Source organism: Lutjanus erythropterus, chromosome 19 (genome assembly GCF_056507025.1).
Source record: "Lutjanus erythropterus isolate fLutEry1 chromosome 19, fLutEry1.hap2, whole genome shotgun sequence".
Taxonomy (NCBI): domain Eukaryota; kingdom Metazoa; phylum Chordata; class Actinopteri; order Lutjaniformes; family Lutjanidae; genus Lutjanus; species Lutjanus erythropterus.
Genome location: NC_139335.1, coordinates 8,793,147 through 8,814,396, shown reverse-complemented (window position 1 = coordinate 8,814,396; position 21,250 = coordinate 8,793,147). Strand labels below are relative to the sequence as shown.

At 39.1% G+C, this 21,250-nt stretch overlaps 1 protein-coding gene across 2 annotated transcripts; it reads right to left on the bottom strand.

The window, feature by feature from the left end:
* Positions 1-352: 352 nt before the first annotated feature.
* On the bottom strand, positions 353-14,733 carry znf281a (zinc finger protein 281a). 2 transcript variants are annotated; one of them, XM_084744903.1, is made up of 7 exons: positions 14,580-14,733; positions 11,241-11,694; positions 7,086-7,187; positions 5,734-5,860; positions 4,102-4,185; positions 3,870-3,988; positions 353-3,088 (listed from the first exon to the last, which is right to left on the bottom strand). In XM_084744903.1, exons 2-7 carry the CDS (start codon positions 11,643-11,645, stop codon positions 1,487-1,489), a joined length of 2,439 nt encoding a protein of 812 aa, XP_084601029.1. In that variant the 5' UTR covers positions 11,646-11,694; positions 14,580-14,733; the 3' UTR covers positions 353-1,486. The 2 variants fall into 2 exon arrangements, with proteins under 2 accessions (XP_084601029.1, XP_084601030.1); XM_084744904.1 differs by lacking the exon at positions 14,580-14,733 and adding an exon at positions 14,297-14,524.
* Positions 14,734-21,250: the final 6,517 nt, after the last annotated feature.

Below are 21,250 nucleotides of genomic sequence, written 5' to 3'. Positions count from 1 at the left end.
TTATGAACGAAGCCTGGAACTATTCGGTACAGCCCGATCACTAACACATTTGCAATCAAATTCAATAAGAAAGCAAAGCCTCTAAGTTGGGTAACAAGTCAAACTAAAACTAGGGGTTTGAATTACATTTACATTATCCTCCCGATTAAATGTTACTGTATTTTAAAAGCCCCCCCTCCCTCCCGCGCTAAACCCTTCCTAAAAGTAAGGAGAAAGAGAAAACATTAATGAAAAATCCCACTTTCACATATCAACCCCACCCCTCCCACCCCCCCCATATAAACCATGCGACCCAAACAAAGGGTACCCCTCCCACCCCCCGAATCATACAGCGAGAATATGTTCAACCCAGAAAGCCCATCTGCATATGCCCAAACAACAACTCATCTCTGTCAAAAAGCCAGTCCATTCCTGACGTTCGAGCTTCCTTGATCCGACGGGGTACTTTCTTTACTCAATGTAAGAAAAACGGCTCAAAGTGCTAATTGGATTCTTTTAAAGAAATAAGAGAACCGAGGAAGAAGTGGAGGGCAGGAAAAAGGGGGGGTAAGGCCATTCTATCGCTGTCCAACAGCAACCTCTATTGGCCAAAGAAAAGCCCTAACATCACTTTTGTTCTCCAAAAATATACCAAGGACAACATTTTACCCCCAAAACCAGCCCTCATTCTTCCTCTACTTCAACTGGCAGTTCCCCAGAATGATTAAATCTGTTATTTTACATTAATATATATTTTTATAAATATATATAGATATATATATGGCCCTTATTGAAGAAAACATGAGTTTCACATTGACACGAAAGTACCATAATCTCTATATAGCCAAGTAGAAAGTGTTTTCAGTGCTCGAGTGAGCTGGCAGCAGTCTGTTTATGTCACACTCATTCAACAAGTAATAAAACATAAGAAAAATCCTCTTTAAACTTCTGAAAAGAGTGCTCACTGCACCTCGTAGGCTTCTCCTTTTCCACGTTTTCCTGAGTAATACTTTCAACCTTGTAACAGACAGTAACGTTTTTTTGTTGTTTTCTTTTTTTGCTATTTCAATTCTGGGCTATTCCCTGCCATCGTGGGTTATTTTCATTATGATTTTACACTTGTAAAGTTGATTGCTCAAACACTTCAGCTCATTGGAAAAGAAAAATACGTCCGGTGCTACTCTACGCTTTTAAAAAGTACTTTCAGTTCATGATTAATGACCAGACTTACTGTCACTAATATGACAAGAAGAACAGTAAATACATATTTAACTTAAAAATAACAGGTACTTAAAAAAAAATTGCATTTGCAGGAAGCCTTGCAGGCTTATTGTGGGGAGAGGAGTGGGCACAAAAACAGAGCATCAGTATAATTAAAAGAAAGATGACACTTAAAAAAATAATAACAATAACAATAATAATAATAATAATAATAAAATAGGAGCACTAGAAAATTAAAATAAGAACATTAACTTTAACGACAGAGTGTTCTCTCCCTCTCAGGCTCTCATCTGTAGCTTTGGCTTGTTGTAGTTTTGGAACCTGTACTTACTGGCTCATTGACATCAGATAACAAACTACTATACCCTGAGAATTCAGACACAGGCGTCCGTATCCTGTGATCCACCTCCCCGCCAGAGTCAGTGCCGTAAGACAAACCGCGGCCGTCTGACTTGAACTGGGAGCCGAAGGCCTGAGCAAAGTTTTCTATCTGGTAGGAAGGCTTGGAGGAGTCCAGAGAGGCCAGATCCTGTGACGGGGCCAGAGGGTAGACCGCCGCCGTGCCGTTCTTCACTGGTGGGTGGTCCTTCTGGCTGCTCAGGTCAGACGGGCTGATCTGATAGGAAGAAGGAGGGGTGGAGGAGTGCTGCTTCTCCATCTGCTCGGTGAGCTCCTGAGAAGGGGTGAGCTGCTGGTGCGTGGGGGCCTCCAGGCCACTCAGGTGGTAGCTGTGCTGCGGCGAGGAGCCAGTCAGCATTGCGAAGTGAGACTTTGGCACAGAGGAGGGCAGCGACGGCGAGGCCACCGACTGGCTGAACCCACACTCCAGCGGGGACGTAGTGTAGATGTTCTTGTCGGCGTAGAGGGGGTTCCCCGAGTGGGAACTGGTGAACGGTCCTGAGGCGGGGGGCTCGGGGCCCAGAGGGAAGATGGCACTGTGGCTGGTGCGCTCCAAAGCCTGTAGCAGGAAGCGGGAGTACTCGTGCATCATGACGGTCTTGTCTCCTGATGGGCTGGGGGTGTCGGTGCTGTGGCCGATGTCAGTGCCATCGGCTGAGGCGGGGGTCAGCTCCACATGGTGGTCATTGATGTCGAAGTGGACGTCATGGTGCGAGCCGTCAGGTTTCTGGGTGTAGTGGTCGAGGATGCTCTGCAGCACCTCGTCCGGGATCCCTGACTTGTCGAGACTCAGCGGCGCGTCGCTGTCCATCACACTGGAGACGACGCCCTGAATGACGGACTGCTGGGAAGACAAGTGGCCCATGCCAACGTCGTACTCGCTGCTGGCTCCTCCCACTCCCACCGGCCCAGATGAGTTTGCATTGTTTGCTGCGTGAAGGTAGCGTCTCTTCTTGAGGAACTGCATGGCGTCGTCGTAGTTGCTGCTGGTGGAACCTACTTTTGCCCCGTTCCCCTGCATTAGGCCGAGGCCATCCATGCCCCCGCTCTGCTCCAGTGAGCCCACTTTGTTCTGATCCAGACCCTCTTTGTCTGGGCTCTTTCGATTAGCCTTCTTGAACGCCATCTTTGGAGCCCGGCCGTGGTGGACCTGCTGCATGCTGGGTCCTGGCTCAGTGGAGGAAGACACCGTTTGATTCTCCACTGAGAATTCATGGATGCTGTAGCCTCCAGATACAGCTCCATGAATGTGCGGTACCCTCAGCCCTCCTCCGTCGCCCTTCTTCTTCTTCCGCTCGCCTCCCTCTCCAGGATTTTTGGACCTTCCCCTCTTTCTCCCAGTACTCCCAGCATTTCCCTGAGTGATTCCATAGCTGCCGTGTCCCATGTCTACACAACCCAAGTCCATCATCCCGGGATCCAGCCCCTTCTTTATGGCTTCTCCACAGGTTCGCTTGTGCTTAAGCAGTCGGTCTGTCCTAGAAAAATACTGAAGGGAACAAACACCAAATGTTTAATAATCAGAATCAGGTTTATTGTCAAGCAGGTTTACACATACAAGGATTCTGCCTTGGTGTTTTGGTGATAAACATACAGTATAAGAACAATATCATGCACTATTCAAACCAATTAACAGGAAAAGTGTACAAAAGTGTAATGACAGTATTTCCAATTTGGATTAAAACTAGTTTTTAGTACTTTTAAATGCTTACTAATCTAACCCCAATTCCAAAAAAAAGTTGTGAAATGTAAATAAAAACTAATTGCAATGAGTTGCAAAAACACTGACCTATATTCAGCTGAATACAGTATAATGTATTCTATCTTCAAACCATTACACTGTTATTTTTTATAAATATACACTCATTCTGACTTGACACCTGCAACATGTTCAAAAACACAGGAACAGGAGCATGTTCACCACTCTGTTAAATCAACTTTTCTTTTAACTCAGTAAGCATTTGGGAACTGAGGACAATAACTGTTGAAGTTTTAAAAGTGATATTCTTTCTTTTCTTGCTTGATATACGACTTACGGTGCCAAATTCAGAGTGAATGCATATTTACACAAAACCCACTTTTACATTTTACACAACATCCCAACTGTTTTAGAATTGGGGTTGTATGTACATAAGACTCCAAACTTCATAGTTGGAAGATTATTGTACATTTGGGCTTTCAGTGGATTTAAAGTCCTTGATATACAGCATAAATGTCACGTTAGATAATCATCAAAACACCCTGTGCAGGACACCAGGCAGCTTACTAACCTGTTGGCAGGTCTCACATCTGTACGGCTTTTCTCCGCTGTGAGTCCTCTTGTGCCTCTCCATGTGGTACTTCTGAATGAAACGCATGTTACACTGGTCACAGCTGAATGGCTTCTCTCCTGACATACAAGAATAGCACCGCTCAAGGTTAGCTGACATTCAAAGCACAAGATGACTCACATGTTGAACTGAGTCGTCTGGTTTGATGAATGGTTGTCTTTTTATCACTCACCACTGTGGATTTTCTCGTGTCGCTGGAGAAGGTACTTCTGAATGAAACTCATGTTGCACTGATTACATCTGAAGGGTCTTTCACCTGAAACATAACCACAGAGATATATACAGTTACTTGGTTGTGTCCTTCAGACGATCATTTAAGTTCTCTGATAAGTTTCACATATTTGTAAAATACAAAAGCACTTGTACAATGTGATGTAACCCAACAAAATATTTACCAACTTATTTTCATTATATGGATTTTTTGAGGTGTTTGTTTCTTTTCAAGGTAATTCTTCAGGCTGTAGTCAAACAAACACTCTTCACCAAAAGCAGCGTGTGTTGCATTGCTAATGCAGTGGATTTCTTTGTATTTCAAGGGTGCCGTCATGTCATTGTGTTCTTTCTAAAATACTGTCTCCTGGTTGATCAACACTGACTATAATGATGATGATATTTTTGTCAGAACAACTCCGTGTGCCATAACACAAAAGACAAACATTAAAGCAAGAAACAAAAAAAATCTTTGTTAAGTTAATATTTCTCAAAAGGTTCTGAAAAGAGCACAAAACAAAAACCACCTGGAAAAAAAACTTTAAAAAGTGATCAGTAGCGAGTGACCTTGAGCTGATACTTAACTTTTAAAATAAAATTTCAAAACTCTACAGCGTGGTGATGAAAGCAGTTATCAAACAGACAATAATTTTAAGACAGACTGATTCTCAAATAAGGACATCATACAGTCAATTATGTGGATGAATAAGTAATTATAATATAGTATAAGGCTAAAGAATTAATCAAAATATTATCGAAATTGCAATATGGTCAAATTGCAGAAGCTGCAATTTTTCAATAAAGGTAAAATGTGTAACAACATACCATTAGGGAACATACTTGTTTGGTACAGAACCTAACAAAACACCCATCATTATTTTTGGATTTTTTTCAGTGAAAATTAAACACAAATATTACCATTACCAGTAAAATCATGACTCATATCACATAATCAAATTAATCAAAATATTCACAATGTGTGGGTTTTTTGAATATTATTCAGCTTAATTTTTATGAACACAGTTACTCATGACTCATGTTTATTTTGTCAACATACCTACAATTATGAAAAATATATGATTTCCACCTAGTGGAAATAATATAGTTGGGTTTGTAAAAGTACAGCCTGTCATGCTGTTATCTTGTGATGCTCTGTGCACAGCGAGGCGGTACAAAAAAAGGGCAGTGATGCAATTGAAGAGTCCCACTTCTGGCCTCACTATATCTGAGATCATGTGTGTCTTAATTAACTATTTGTAAGATCAAAACGCTGCACAAAACTGCAACCAAGGACCAGAATTGATTATGGACAAGATAGCGTGTTATTACAGTCTTTAATGATAAGACAGCAGTGATGCTGAAGGCCGGGGATCATGGGAACTATTATGCAAAAAGCTGTGTTCAGCAAGTACACAGAGAACTATCTAAAGATAGTGCCAGATAAACTGTACAAGCAGTAATACTAACATTACTTTCAGTTCCTTCAGCTGGAGGCATAATGACGTCAACATTTCTTTTTGCGCTGATTGTGCAACTATCAAAAAAAGTGACAAAACTCCAGATCAAGAAGCACACAGAGGAGAAAATACGGTACCTGTGTGAATGAGGACATGTCTGCGTAGGTGATAGGAGCTCCTGAAGGATGCAGAGCAGTGCTCACAGATGTGAGGCTTGGTTCCCGGCGAGAGGCTGCCTCCATCTCCATCCAGCATCATTGATTGCTGCAGAACAATAAGAGAGAAAACACAAAGGGTCAGATTCAGTCAGCTGTCTTCTATATCATTTGAATGTATTTAAAGGATCAGTTCATATTGTTCAGGTTGGGTAGAAAGTGCAATTACTGATGCATTCACCCATAGATAAGGCTTATCATTTTTTTAGCAAAAAAAAAAAAAACAGGAACATATTAGTAATAGATAATTTACAATAATGATTAAAAAATAAATAATTTCAGGCAGATAGTGTGAATTTGCAATTTAGTGTTTTATTTGATTTTGGCCTTTGTTTTGATGACCAAGTATAGAAGGTTGTTCAGTCATGTTTCTAACTCTAACAAGTTAATTTCAAAAATTTAAATATTCTCCTGCTTTGATGATTTACACAGGGTTGTCCATGCCTTTATTTTTAGCTGACTATAATTCACTCCGAACGGGAACCTCTCAGGCTTCTCTCTCTTGCCTTCAACTGGCTAAAAATGCTGCCACCAGGATTATCACAGATTCAAGAAAAAGACATCATATAACCCCAATTCTGGCTTCCCTGTATTGGCATCCCGTTCAATGCCATAGTGATTTTAAAATTTTATGGTTGACCTAAGGTTTTATAAGACCGGGCCCCTATTTATATCAAAGATATATCAAAGTTTTTCCTAAAATAATATTACTGAAAAATATTTTTGGTTTAGAATTTACAGCAGCTGTATTTGTCTCTCTCTGCAGTCAAACAGATGCTCTTGCTTGAGGTGGTGAAATTAGTTTGCTGTATTCCCTCCCTTTGTTATTGTCGTCTTGCACTTCTTACATGTTGTCGTGGTTTTATTGTACATGGGATCGTTTATAACTAAACCACTTCCACACTACTGAAGCCGCTCCCCTTTTTAGAACTAACACCTCCAACGTCGCGCAGGTGGTAATGTTACTTTCACTTTCACCCACACTTATCACTGCTGTGTGACAACAGATTAAGTTTGCTAAATCCATCACTACTTTGAAATCTCTTCTTAAAACATTCTTTTAAAAACTTTTTTTGGTGTGAATTTTATTTATTCATATTTTATAATCAAAGTTTTATTGTATTCTTTTTGTGAAGCACTTTATAAATAAAGTTTATTATATCAAGTTTCTTGTTAATATACTTTTCTTTGTATTGATAAACACTTACTTATTTGCACAAATGTAATTACACAAAATATTACTACATTCACAGATATATAAATGTATGACAAACCTTTGCTTCGCTTCTCTTCTTTCTTGGTTTACCCTCCTGTCCATCACCGTTTGACCTTCGACCTTTCCTCCCAGTGGGCTCCTTTCCTAACTGACTCGGCAGCTGTGAGGATGACAAAGGGACAGGGAGAGGGCCGTGAGAGCGAGCCATGACAGGGAAATTACTTGATTGAAGGTTAAGGGCCTTCAGTCTAAAACTATCCTGCAAACAAGTGCGTGTTTGTCGCTGATGCAAACAAACAGAACACTTTGACAATGTCAAGTGATTGTGTGTTGGAAAGTCATTGTGCAAAATGTGGTTCTAGTGGGCGAAATAACAATGCTTTAAATTTACGGCGCCTCTATGCATAAGCGGCCCATAATTCACTGTGAGAGCCTTTCTTCTGCTATTCTAACCAAAGAAACAGACAAACCACACACCTCACATACTAAACTAAACATTCAAGACTATTATTTTTCACTAAACTCCAACACAAACAATCAGCGTGGGGTATTCATTCATGAAGGAGCAGAGTTCCTGATTCCCTTCTTTTCTTCTATTTACCATCCCTGCACTCCCTTTTCTTTCTCTGTTAACATGCTGCACCTCAGTGCCATATGGAGACTGACAGGGTAAATGTGGGTGCACCTGCCGTTCTCAAAATCAGCCCAATTTTAGGCGTAAGTGGGTGAAAAACTATCCAAGTCCAGTTCTGCCAATGTATTTAAAAAAAAAAACTAAATCCTTCAAGTCAATGTGGTGAGAAACTGTTGCAAAATATTTTGTTAGTATCTTGAAATAAAGAGTTTCTATCTTGAAATAATGTGTTAGTATCTCAAAATAACAAGGCAGTATCTTGAAATAATGAGGCAGACTCTGTTCAGCTTCTTCCTCTATTTAAATAACAGTTACACTTGTACATATTGTTCCTTATTTTATTTTTTTCATGCATTGTCTATCCATTATCATCCATTGTCTCTTTTTCTATTTATGCTGTTTTAACCAACTTCCCTTAATCTTTATTTAGATTTTTAGTACTTTGTTTGTACTATGTTGTTATGCACCAACATGCCACAGCAAATTCATTGTATGTGGAAACTTACATGGCAATAAAACCGATTCTGAAAATAATAAGTCAGTATCACAAACTAACGAGGCTGTATCTAAAAATAATAAGGTACTATCTTGACATGATGAGTTTGTATCTCAAAATAATGACATAGCAAGACTAACTCAATATTTTGAGATAGTTTCTCATGTCTAGCAATACTCACTTACTCTCTCTTGTTTATACTAAGTCATTATCATGAGATACTAACTAATTATTTTGATAAAGTTGCAATAATGACTTCTGAGATCTGTTTTTTCCTCATCAAATTCACAGAACTGAGCTTCCGTACAAAAAAACAGCTTCTAAAATGCTCCAAACGATATATTAAATTATAATCTTAAAACACAAAATTTAGTAGACAGTTTTGAAAAACCTGCCACTGTGAAGACAATAATGCATTCTGTTTTTCAGCGAACTTGAATCTAGAGGCCCTGGTGACCTCTGTTGCCTGGCCATTGTTAGAAGTGTGTGGTTGTGTGTATTTCTATTTGAATGAGCACAAAAGACGTCTGAAATGAAGTGCAAGCTCAAACAAGACAGCTGTGTCCTTGCCATGACGTTTTCATTCACACCGAGGCTGAATGACATCATCCTTCTACCCAGAATGAGAAACAGAAGGAGGGAGGGAAGGAGGGGAGGGATCTTTTATATTTTGCATCTCGAGCCGGATTTATGTCGCCATAACCAGTTTCCCACAAGCTCCTCCCCTGCACCGTCCTTTCTCAGGCTCCTCCCTCCCAGGCCTTTAAAAAATGAGCCGCTTGACATCACAGCAGGGTTGTTGTTTTTCTTTTGTTGTTTTTTTTGGGGGGGGGCATACTAAGCCAAAATCATTCAAAATTAAACCTGCACAGAATTCTTTGTAACTAATCTGGGTGTATATTGCCCATGTTTGATTCTACATTGGTCATGGGAACAAACAAATAAAAAAGTGGCTTATCACACAGTAATAAACAAACAGAAAAGGCTATAAACACTTTACTTTTCTCTTACAAGTAATAATAAGTTATGATTCTAGTGGCAAACACAGATGGAAACCTCCACCTTTTCTTTCCATTTGGTAATGGTGCGTTGTATGTATAAATATGTTGACAAAGCAGTTATCTGTGGCTAAATCAGGAGGTGCTGGGGGCCTGGGAGACAGTAAAATCCATACTTTCATGAGAACTTTAAGATATGTTAATATTTTACCTTTGCCCACATCTGTGTTAGCTGCAGGGGTAGTAAAGGGGCTGAAATTTCAACTTCAGTGTTTATGTACAGCTCTTATTTGCTATGTATTGAACTGTATACCTGCAAGAAAGTGTTGGAAATAAAGCTTGAAATGGCAAAGAATAAACACCATAATGACTCTATTAATGTGACAATGTTTTTCATCAGACTATAACATGTAAAGCATTTATAGCAATTTATTACAATTCAGCTCAGGTATAAATGTTGATGTAGTTGTCAGTATCAAGGCAGGCGCCTCGAAGAGAAAAATATGAGCTGCAGCACCAGCAGGACCAGTATTACCCTACCATTGCCTTGAAGGGTTGATACTAACTATATGGATGATCAACATTAACTGCACTTGCTGTGTAGTTCACAAAGGTTAGGTTCAGTGAGGTAGCTAGCTGAAATGCCAAGTGCTCAGTGTGTTTAGCTATCAGTGTTTTCAGTTAAGCTAGCTAGTAGGGTTGTGCCGATCATGATGACTGGCAGTAATCAGCCACTGGGCCCTCTATGATTATAACATCAGGATTTAAAAGCCTTTTGTATTTTAAATACTGTCACCACAGAGTTGCCATAGAGTTGTTGCCTAAGTTCAGTTTTTGACATGTGTTGACAAAGCTGTTGTGGTTTTTCATTGCACTATGCTAGTTACTGTGAACATCGTCATATGCTGATTTGGTAGCAATCACCCAACCCTACTAACCAGACAGACAGTCTGATGAAATGTGACAAGAAAAATGACAAATGTTGCCTGAGGCAAATACATAATTAATCAAAAATGTGGCACAAGAGTAAATGAGTTAGAAATAAGATTCAGTTCAGATTCAGAGAAATAAAATTCAGTTTTAAGTTATCTGATGAACTTAAAGGGGAGGTTAAGGGAAATAAATTAAAAGCTTTTTGTTATTTTTTATTACTATTATCAATTAGTGCTTACAGGAAATCCTTCATATTTCTTTTTGTACTTTTATTTTAAATATCTAACTAATGATATTATTTATTAATCAATTTAATTATATTTTTGACTTGTCTAATAACCTTTTATCTATATCCTTAACTTTTTAAAGACATCTTCAAAATACCCGTTTTGTCCAATCAACAGTCAGAAACCACATAAATATGGAATTTACAAAGATATGAAATAGTCTGGTGTTCTGGTGCAGTGATTTTTAAAACAAAATTATTATTATATGAATTATTAAAACATTATAATATATATTAAAATCTTATTTGCTGTGCCCATCTTTTTAATTGCCTGTCAGTCAGAACATGAGTCACAAGCTGTCCGTGTTGACCTGGACTGCTACCTGCCACAAAGCTTCTCTGCTCCTTAAATTCCAAGCTAATTTAAAAAAAAAGAAGACCAACAGCCCAGCTGCAAAAAATACAAAGAACACCAGGTTAAGTTAAACTCGTAAGTATGACGCAGCATAGATTCAGTATTGATTCACCGCTGCACAAAGAAAGCCAAGACTCTGATGTGTGCTCTGCTTTGTGATCCTCTCAAAGTAGTGTTAAAAAAACATCAAAACTTCAGCGTCATTTCAACCAAAAGCACCATACAGAGACTGGAAAAACAGTCGACTTCGTTTTTTTTTTTGTTTTCTTTTTTTAAAAGACATCTTGCAAACGGGTGGTCCAGCCATAAGCTAGTACTATTTGGGGGGCCTTGGCAGAAAGCAAAGTTTGAGAACCTCTGCTTAAACAATTAATAAATTATTAAAACTAGACAATTTTTCTGTCAATCAACTAATTGTTTCATGGAAATGTAAGTGAAAATCCTCCAAACTCAATAGCACAGCCCCTTCCTTCATAAACTCCCCCTCATGAGTTCCCATCACGAAACTTACGTTGCCCATGTTGAGGTCCTGCACCAGCAGGCTCTGGTTGTTGCTGACTGTCACCTCCAGCAGCTCTGTGCTCTTCCCCAGTCCTCCAGGGTAAACCGGCAGGCGATAATCGTGCTCCGACAGCTTCTCCTGCTTGATACCCATGCTGTGAACATAGTCTCCCACCCCCATGCACCCCATGCGGCCACCCTGTGTGCCCATGCTGCAGTCAGGCGAGTCACGCTCCTTCTTTAGGATCATTTCCTGCGGTGGAAGGTCCTGCATGACGGTGTGGGCGGCCAGCCGGGTGAAGCTGGTCACCGGCGGGAGGTGGCTGAACATAATCATGCCGGGGCCGAAATTGGAGTCCATGCTCCCGTTGGAGCGCAGGAATTCATTGCCTAGTTTGTCTTGAATGATGCTCATGGTGGATGCTGGCAGGCAGGAAAACTATGGGGCGGCAATCAGTGTCATCCTGTGAGGACAAAAACAGCCCCAGTCAATGTCAGAACATACTGTTTCAAGGAAGTACTGTAACTAGCGATCAACCTCATAGATTGATTGCTAGTTATAGACACACAAATAATAGCTAACAGACAACAATTATGGAGGCAGTTAAGCTCGGTCTTCAGGAATCAGTGTCACGGCCTCTGATCTAACAACTGGGCGCTTAGTGGGATTAAAACCGTTGGTTTGTGGGTCAGCAAAGAACTACAGTCTGGCACAATGACAAGAGGAAACAAGAAAAAACACTGAGGCAACACTGTACAAAATTCTCTCTGGTTGATGACTGTGTGTGTGTGTGTGTGTGTATGTACAGTCACAGTATATTACAGTGCAAAAAGGTCACTGTGGCGGCACTGCCAGACACAACATGAGATGAGGAATGAGAGGATTGAAGTTGTATGTTAATCTGTTTGATGGGCCCTGTCTGACCCAGTCATCCTATTTGCATGAGCTTATCTGCCAATGAGAGTGCACACAGACTGCATTAGAAAGACTGTTGGTGTAATTATGTGGCTGCTGCATAAACAAATCAAGTGAATGTTTCCGTAACAGCTCTGAATGTGATATTTAATGCAGACATTTGAAACGAGCAATAACGTGTTAAGAGGGACATTCATGCCAAAATTAAAAAATACATATTTTTTCCACTTAACAGAAGTGTTATTTATCCATCTAGATTGTTTCTGGTGTTTGAGTTTTGGCGATACCAGCCGCAGAGATGTCTGTCTTCTCTCAAATATAAAGGAACTAGTTAGCACTTGGCTTTTGGCACTCAAAGCAAAAAAAGAATATGCATAAATATCTTTTTTACAGAAATCATGACCTGGTTACATAAGATAATCCACAGTCCTTGTTGTGAGCAGTTTCATGTAGGAACTATTTTCTAGCTCAGTGGTGCTAACATTACAGCTCGGTCGAGGAGAACGCCATTAATGTTTACATCCCGTGCTGTCACGAACACAAGCCTCTTGTCCATGATTAAACGCATGCTTCCTTCTGTCTGGGGATAGATTTGGTGGATAGTTGGGTAGAAAGAAAATGGTTCTGACATGAAACCACTCACAATAGGGTCTGTGGATTATCTTGAGTGACACTGCTTTTGAGTTTTTTGGCCCTTTGAGCACCACAAGCTGAGAAAAGTCCTCAAAGTCTTCTCTATTCTGATTTCCTGTTTCTTAAATGCAGGGTTCAACATTAATGTTTTTTTCAAAAATCAACTCGTCTGTTGTACATTTTTACATTTTCCTACATAATTTGTTTTGTTTATTAGCAGTTATCAAATACCAACAAAGACTAAAGTAATTGTCATGTTTAGTCTAGGGTTGCAATGTCTTTAAAAAGTCAGAAAACATCCATCCCAGTTTATCAAAGTTCAAGGTGATGTCTTTAAGTGTTTTGTCAGTTCAAAACTCAAAGATATTCAGTTTAATATGAAAATATGGAAATTTCCATTTTGAATGACTGAAAACTGCATTTTCTCCCATTTTTGCAAAAAAATTATCTTAATTAATCAATTATCAGTGAGTGAATGACAGTGAATTGCCAGATTTACTTGCCCAACATAGCACTGTACATACCCTGAACAAGTGGGCAAGCCTTATTGCCAAGCCCTGAAATGTGAACATTTTCTAGTTTCCTTCCTCTTCTATGACAGTAAACTAAATATCTTGAGGTTGTGGATAAAATAAGACATTTGGGGATGTCATCTTAGCCTTTGGGAAACCTTGATCTACATTTTTCACAATTTTCTGACATTTTATGGATGAAACAACAAATTGATTCAAGAATATCAAAAAAATCAACAATGAAAATAATCTTTTGCTGCAGCCCTAATTGTGAACGCGTGTCTTTGGAGGCATGATTTCACATTTTTCTATTAAAGTTGCATTGAAATGTGTTATAAATCATTAATATATGCCCTGTAATGATCTGTGGCCACCGCATGAACGACCCATCCAGCTAATGAGTGCTATCTGACTGCTGCCAAATGCCTTCAGCTCTGATGGTGCGTTAGCAGCAATAACCTCCACCTCAGCTAACACAAAGACAACTTTTAACAGCAGAAACGAGACTCCAGCCTCTCAGACCAACTTCAGCTTTCTCTGGTGTGTTTCAGCAGACCGACTGTGTGCTGAGTGGAGCCTGTAGTCTGCGTACATTTACGAAAACTAAACGAGCTTGTTCGCTATGCAATTAGCTACCTAGCTAACCATCTGGCTAACCACTCTTGCGGGGCCCTTCTTCTTTGTGATGCAGGATCAGGCAATAATTAATATGGCCATGCAATAACAGCAGCAGATCAGCGCTCATGAACACCGAATCGTGCGAATGTGAACGAGAAAACTAGCTAAAAATAACACGAGGAAAGCCGGAGCCTTTCGGACACGTTCACAAAGTTAGCTTGCACTTCTTTCTAGTTTCATTTAAAGGATTTAGTGGCATATATAAGAGCACACTGGCGTTAACGTCACACAAGACACTAACGTTAAATCTGCGAGCTGGAGAAATGATCAAGGACGAAGGTTGGTTTGAGCCCGAGAAATTAAATAAACAACATGAGTTCATCTTACATCGTCTGCACTTATTCTCCGCGGTTTTCTCCGAGTTGCTGGCTTCGTTTCCCGGACAGTGAACCGACTGTAAGTGATGGAGCGACAACACAAGCACGAGCCATAACAAACGGCCCATACAACTCCAGCGAACAATGATGCTCGTCGGACTAGCCGAGACAGCTAACTTAGCAGCTAACTAGCGGTGCGGTAACTGCGCTTTGTTGTCTGTCCCGTACGACGAGTTTAAACTGCTACAACCGCCGACCAGACCCCAAAGTCGGATCTCATGAGTGTCCCTTACCGGTGCAGGACCATGACCTGCCGTGTGAGCTGGCGTGGTTCACCCTCAGCTGTCCGTTTCAATAACTAGAGCCAAAACATTGTTCTCCTGCAGCTGCTGGGTTCTTCCATCTTGCCTCGGCGCAGGGGATTCTGGGTCCCGCAGACGGACGCGTCCTGAAAAGAGACGCAATTAATTAAAGAAAAAAAAAAGAAAAAGATTTTTTTTTATCTCTTATTACATAACATTATGTATTCAAGTTATTCATAGCATTTTGACAGCATTAAAAATATTATCACAATTCATACACAACATATATTCATTTATCTATATAAAATAAATACCAATGAAAATTTGAACAAAGTTTATTGCCAAGTGAATTTGCCAGCGTAGGGAAGTAGTGACCTACGTGTAATAATAGAAAATAATATTGAGGTTAACTACTGATATTACAAAATGAAAGGAGTAACTTTTATTTTTAATTTTCCCCTTGTTTCTCTACTTTCTGATTGACTTTAATATTTTGTATTTTACTTAAATATTTGGGATTTGCTTTTGATTAATTTATAATTTATGAAGTCTAATTTAAGCGTTGGCGTTTAAAAATATGTAAAGATCTTGGCTATTTTACTTACTCTCAACTTTATGATGCATGTGCCTCCCCCATTTTAAATTATGTTTCAGATATATGGGGCCTTAAAAAATATAAAATAGCAGACTCCATACAGAGTAGAACTGCACAGTCTTTTATGTATTTTGTTTGCTCCTATTTTGGCTGTTCAGGGTGATTTGGGTTGTATTTCTGGATCAATAAGGCAAAAATGTGAAATGTTAAAACTGTGGTTTTGTTTGCTTAATATGTCAGAAAACAGGGTCAATAAGAAGGGTTTTATTTGGTGTAAATCGAATAATTCTCTGTGGACCAAAGAGATTCATGACAATTTTGTGGAAGCAGAGTTATAAAATATATGTATACTAATAATTTATCATGTTGCATACACATTATTAGAAGAAAGTTACTCACTAGATTTAAAGTCAGGTTGTTAAAACCAAAATCATGAACATATATTAAAATCAAGCACAATTATGGCCCTGAATCTTGTTACAGCAAAAGTAACAAGTCGAAGCGCTTTAATTGCACAGATTACAGCAGAAATCCTTCCTCTGAACCTTGAAGCTGGCAGATTTAAAACATCCAGGAGGACGACAGGTTGTGTGAATTATGTAAATTATAGGAGATGCTGAAAATGTGACGTTTCTGAACCAGGTTTTGTTATAATTTCATATCACAAGTACACTGTCAATTAGATTTTTTTTTTTTTACAAAGTAGTCTGAAATACTTTATAACAGCTCTAGTTAGCCAAAGTAGATTTCTCCCTATAGTGTAGGAATTTGCCTCAGTACTTTGGTGCATAACATTAAACAAGTGCAAAAGTCCAGAATCATACATATAAAACAGAAACATTACAATAAAAAATATGTTGAATATGTCTGTTTTTAAAATGAAGAGCTATTTCAAATGAAGCATAAAGATTTGTATATTGTACAGAGACATCATAAAATACACTATTACACTATTGTCTTATTATTACTCATGTAATATGTAAGCAGCATTTAAAGCATTTTAATGTCACAGTTATATAGTTTGATATAATAAATGCAGTATATACAAGATGATTATATGACTTTTGTATGAATTCTTTACCTGCAGACAAACTGTAGGTACTAAAATGTAGAGGAGTGTAAAGTACAGTTTTTTATCTCTGAAATAGAAAAATGCCACAAAGCTGAAAAAAATTACCATGAATAAACATACTTCATTGCTTTGCATCACTAAGCACAGGTTACTGCACATATCCAGAATGCAGTGTTTCAAAATGCTGGTTATGACAAGTTTTCACATGGAGCAACTAATGGCTGCTTTCTTTTGTCACTGCCTTGTTTTGGATTTGTACTTCAGTAATGTTTGTCGAGGAAAAACACTTTTTGTTCACTTTCAACAAGTAGCTAATGTAGTGTTATTTCAGTGAAAGGAAGAAAACAAACGGCCTTGAATCGCATTAGTGTGAATAAAGATCCTCACAATTCAAATGGCTTCGGCTGATTGTTCAAACCACCAGAATAACGGAGCCAGTCTCAGACCGGCCATTCAGACGATCATGACAGATGTATTTAAAAGTAAAGCTCTTAAATCTGCCGGATGAATGACTGTGTATACATCTAAAAGCACATCAGAGTCAGGCCTCGCGCCCCCACTCTTAATTGCCTTTCCTAATGAACCAATTAATTCAGAAAGCAGAGCATAATTGAAATGCAGACAGTAGAGTAATGCAAAAAAAAGGGGCAGCGAGTGCATTTTTGATGTCCCTGCTCCTTTTATATGTCCATGATGACAACCCACACATCTGACAGTAATATCTTTGAAATCACTCTCATCTTGGAGCGTTTAAATATGTATGATGGCCTGATGAACAGAGTCTAGATGAAAATCAGTGATTAGAATTTGAGAATATGGTGCAAATTAAGGCTCATCTATTTACAGTTTGAACATTATTAAGAAATAGATATTAATCAAGTAATGTTTTGGCTTATACAGTATCTCTATGGAGGACATGAGATAAGAACAATGTCAACTTTATTGAAAAATGAATAATGTATTCATATTTGAAAGTCACTGAGGACACCGAGGTTATGTCCTCTGTATTTTTCAGAGATTTTAGCACCCTGAAGAAATTCTACTCTACAATTAATGAATGAATACAGCTCCTTCCAGCATTTTTAAATGTAACATACTTAGGTTTGACTACCCTCAGGCCAAAAAACAAAAAGGCAGACTGACAGGGCAGAGACTTGGAAAACACAGTTAATTGAAAGAACAACATAAAAATCCAAACTTTTTAGAGATTGAATGTGGGAAATTCACGTGTAATGATCAAATGTGTGCCTGGCTACAGCCATGCATGACTATAAAAGTAAAGTTGTTAGCTAAGAGTTAGCCAATATGTTAGCCAATAGTTGCCTATTTACACATGTGGGCGACAGAGCTACATTAGCATTCATTCAGAATCATTCGCCTGATGAATCTTAATCCAATATTCATTCAGCTTTTGGCTCCGTTTTTGGTCTCCACCACCCTCCAAAGCAAATATCTGGCTTTTTTTAGCTGCAAATGCTCCACTGTGTTTACCAGCTAGTTGCTAACTGTGTAGATAGTGTACGGAGAGCCAGCCATACATCTCCAGACCCACTTAAGCATGATTGCTATTTTAGACTTACACATGTGTGTTTAAACTAAAATGGCGTTAAGGCGAAATGCAAAATATAAAATATGAATAAAACATTATATTTTTAATAACTCCACCCAGTGGTTAATTAAGCTAACATTAGCTAGCTACCTTCAATGAATAAGTCAGCAATGTCTGCAGTGTGTCTTTGACCTGCATTTAGTCAATAACATTTTATTTAACAAAGTGCTTCTTTTCTTTATACTTGTGTAAGATTTAAGTATGTTTTCATTAGTATATAATCACCTGGAGAGTGTGGGCCCTCCTCAATGAGTCCGCCATTTCTCTACAGTAGCCCAGAACAGACAAACCAAACACTGGCTCTAGATACAGCCTTCAGCGTTCTGGCCAAACACTGTCCTCTGCACTTTGAAGGGGGAGTGAGACAAGGTTTTTGCAAACTGCAAACTAAATCTTAGACACTGGTCCTTTAAGAAAAAACCTGCATTTGCAGCCTTCCCACAAAACACAAGTTATGCTTCAAAAAACTTGAAAAGTGGCCTTGAAAGACTTGAAAAGAAGACTATTACTTTTCTAATGTTGGCAGCCTTGATAGAATTTAGCAATTACTTTAGTTCAACCCATCCTCAACAGAAAACGTGTGTCGATCAAGACATGTGATCCAGTGTTAATACAAAAATATCCAGTATTGCTGCCTTAGTACAGAAAACACATCATCACCACCTGTGACAGCTTTAAGCATCTTTCAGGTCAGGTTGTCCCGTGCTGATAAAATCCTTTCAAGCATCAGCACAAACACACATAAAGGCACATCTCACGCTAACAGACACAAAAACAGAACATCCTGTAAGTGTGGTGTGATTTCAATGTCACGTTCTGAGTCTTATATGTCAAATGTCAGCTAAGGTTAGAAAATGTCACTGTATGGCTCAACTTTCCCTCAGTCCCCGCTATGAGCTGAGTGTTTGGGACATTAAGGTCGGAGACATTAAGACTCCTGCACTTTGAGTCATATCATACGCCGCGCACTCCACTTTGAACAGAGTAATGTGGCCTCATTGTGAAGGAGACAAAGGAGTGAGCGCATCTCTACCTGCACACAGAGCACAGGACGAACATGAAACACGGGCCAATATTTTCATGTCCGCAATCTGTGGTAATTTGTGTATCATATGACACAGATGGTTATCAATTCAAACTCCTCATTAATAATTCAGCCTGTGCAGCATGTCTTTGTTCCCCTCTTCCCCCTCCCCTGAATCTGTTCCAACCTCACCACGCGCTCACACCACAATTTATTTGGATGTGAATTGTCAAATTTCTTTCCTCGTCTGATAATGGGACCCAAGAAAACTGTGAACAGTGGAGAGCCAAGGCCTGCTGATTGCCTGTGTTGTGCTGATTTGGATTCCTCTTACTGGGAAAGCCTGATGCCTGCACACAACAGATGGCAATCCTGGCCATCTACGCTTTAATCCTCAATTGTTAGGAGGATCACAGCCGTATACGAGTTCTCTCTATTGAGACAGAAGTCCCCTGTCAGTTATTAGGAACCTGTGCTGTGGTGAGACTTGTCTTGTGGTGATAAAATAACATTTGGATGATTTTATTTGGTGCACTGATAGCATTAGGTGTTAGACCAGGTTGGAGGCGAACTCACAGCCTGCTGTATACACATGCAAACCTGTTTAGTGGTTGCAGTCATACTCCAACAGATCAAATAAAGTCTGTTTGCACATATACCTTCACCTACACGCTCTAGAAGGGATGGGGATAGAGGGTATATCATTCTCCCACTGGAACGCGCCCCCTCACACTGAAAATACTAACATCAAGTTTATTTACCAATACAAATACTATTACAAATATCTCCTGAACCAGCCCATCAATAATCTCCCTTCACGGCAGATGAGTTGGCGAACATCAGGTCTTAATTTCCCCTTTTTTCCGTTTATTTTCTTCTTTCAGAAACCTTTGGTGTTTCTTTTCTCTTTCTGCTATGCTTTTTTTTTTTTTTTTTATCTAACAGCATTTACATAAGATAAAAGGACAGTCCTGCAAGGCCATGGCAGGTGTTTATTTTTTGTTTATATGCACTACAGTTTTTGCCCTTGTTCTGAAAAAGATGATATTCCTACGCTATTTACACAGCTAATGAAGATGAATACTCCACTGATATTCCCATCTACATGCAGCCGTGCATACTCTGATTATGGAAAAGTGGAACAGCTGGAGCCACTTGAGCCAGTTTGCTTCTTTGCATTAAATGTACAACAATGATTTTTTTTAAAAGTGGTTATGAAACTGTCTCAGTTTGATTTAATACTGATGCTCAAATGACCTACATATAAAAGCGAGACCATCAGCAAGACTCCTATTTCTGTATAGTTATTCTTAATATCTGCAACCAGGTCGAATTGTCCTTTAAGTCCGATGAAATGAGCCTGTGTTTACATTCCCCCAGGCAAACCTACAGTAAGAGGCCATTTAAAAGGAAAAATGAGGAAAGTTTTCTTTAGATAATTTAATTTTCGATGTTATATTTTGAGATAATGGTGGTGAAAACACAACTGCTTTTGTCTACAGGAGCCTCCAAAATTAATATAACATTAAATTAATTGTAGCCACTTTAGAATAGGATTTTTTGGTGGACTTGTTCCACCGTGTGAACGCAGCCTTCCCTTTTCATTCATTCAACCACCTTCTTGAAAAGGTCAGCCTTGTGATGTTTGTAAATATCCAAAAACCTGTTGACAACCAAGTCTTTCATAACATTTAAAAGAAGGTGTTTGTCTCCTTCAAACCATAAATGTGGGCTTTTCTTTCTCTACCCCAGCCTTACAACCTTTTGGCTAGTTGGTTTGTTTATAACACAGAGATCTGACCGTAAACAGAAAAGAGGCTGTTATGATTTCAGGAACAGTATGTTTAAAGTGTAACTAATGTTCCCTAACATTAGCCTGACTTAACAATAATTAGTTTGGTTCAGCGAGTTTACGAAAACCCAATTCAGGTGGACCAGACAGACTAAACTGCAGGGGGGCAAATCTGGAAAAGACATGGACGTCTTGATGTCAGACATATTTGTTATACTGAACAAAAATAGACTGAGGTCACTAAAGCAGAAAGCTTTAAAAACACAGAAGCAAAAAAGGCACAAGGCACAAATTCAGTTTGTTACATAATTTATTGATAAATGGCTGGAAATATGCTGCAAGACTTTCTTAACAGCACTTTATCAAAAAATGAAAGCACTGAACTGATTTTTGATCTTATATTCTCAGAGTGTCAACGTCTCTCAGAAACACTCCGCTCAAATTAAATGTCTGAATAAAACTTACTTCAGTCGAGTGTCATCTGATGAGATCAGTCTGGGGCGTCTTCACACTACCTGTGTGATTGAAACTGTAATTATGCACAAGTTAATTACAGTCGTACTTGCGTGC

Bases quoted from the DNA above. Each gene is read 5' to 3' on its own strand.
- znf281a (XM_084744903.1), bottom strand. From the start codon at position 11,645: ATGAGCATCATTCAAGACAAACTAGGCAATGAATTCCTGCGCTCCAAC. The intron at 3,989-4,101 runs GTGAGTGATAAA...CTTGTATGTCAG, and splicing joins ACACGAGAAAATCCACAGTG to GAGAGAAGCCATTCAGCTGT. The intron at 3,089-3,869 runs GTTAGTAAGCTG...TGTTCCCTTCAG, and splicing joins GATGTGAGACCTGCCAACAG to TATTTTTCTAGGACAGACCG.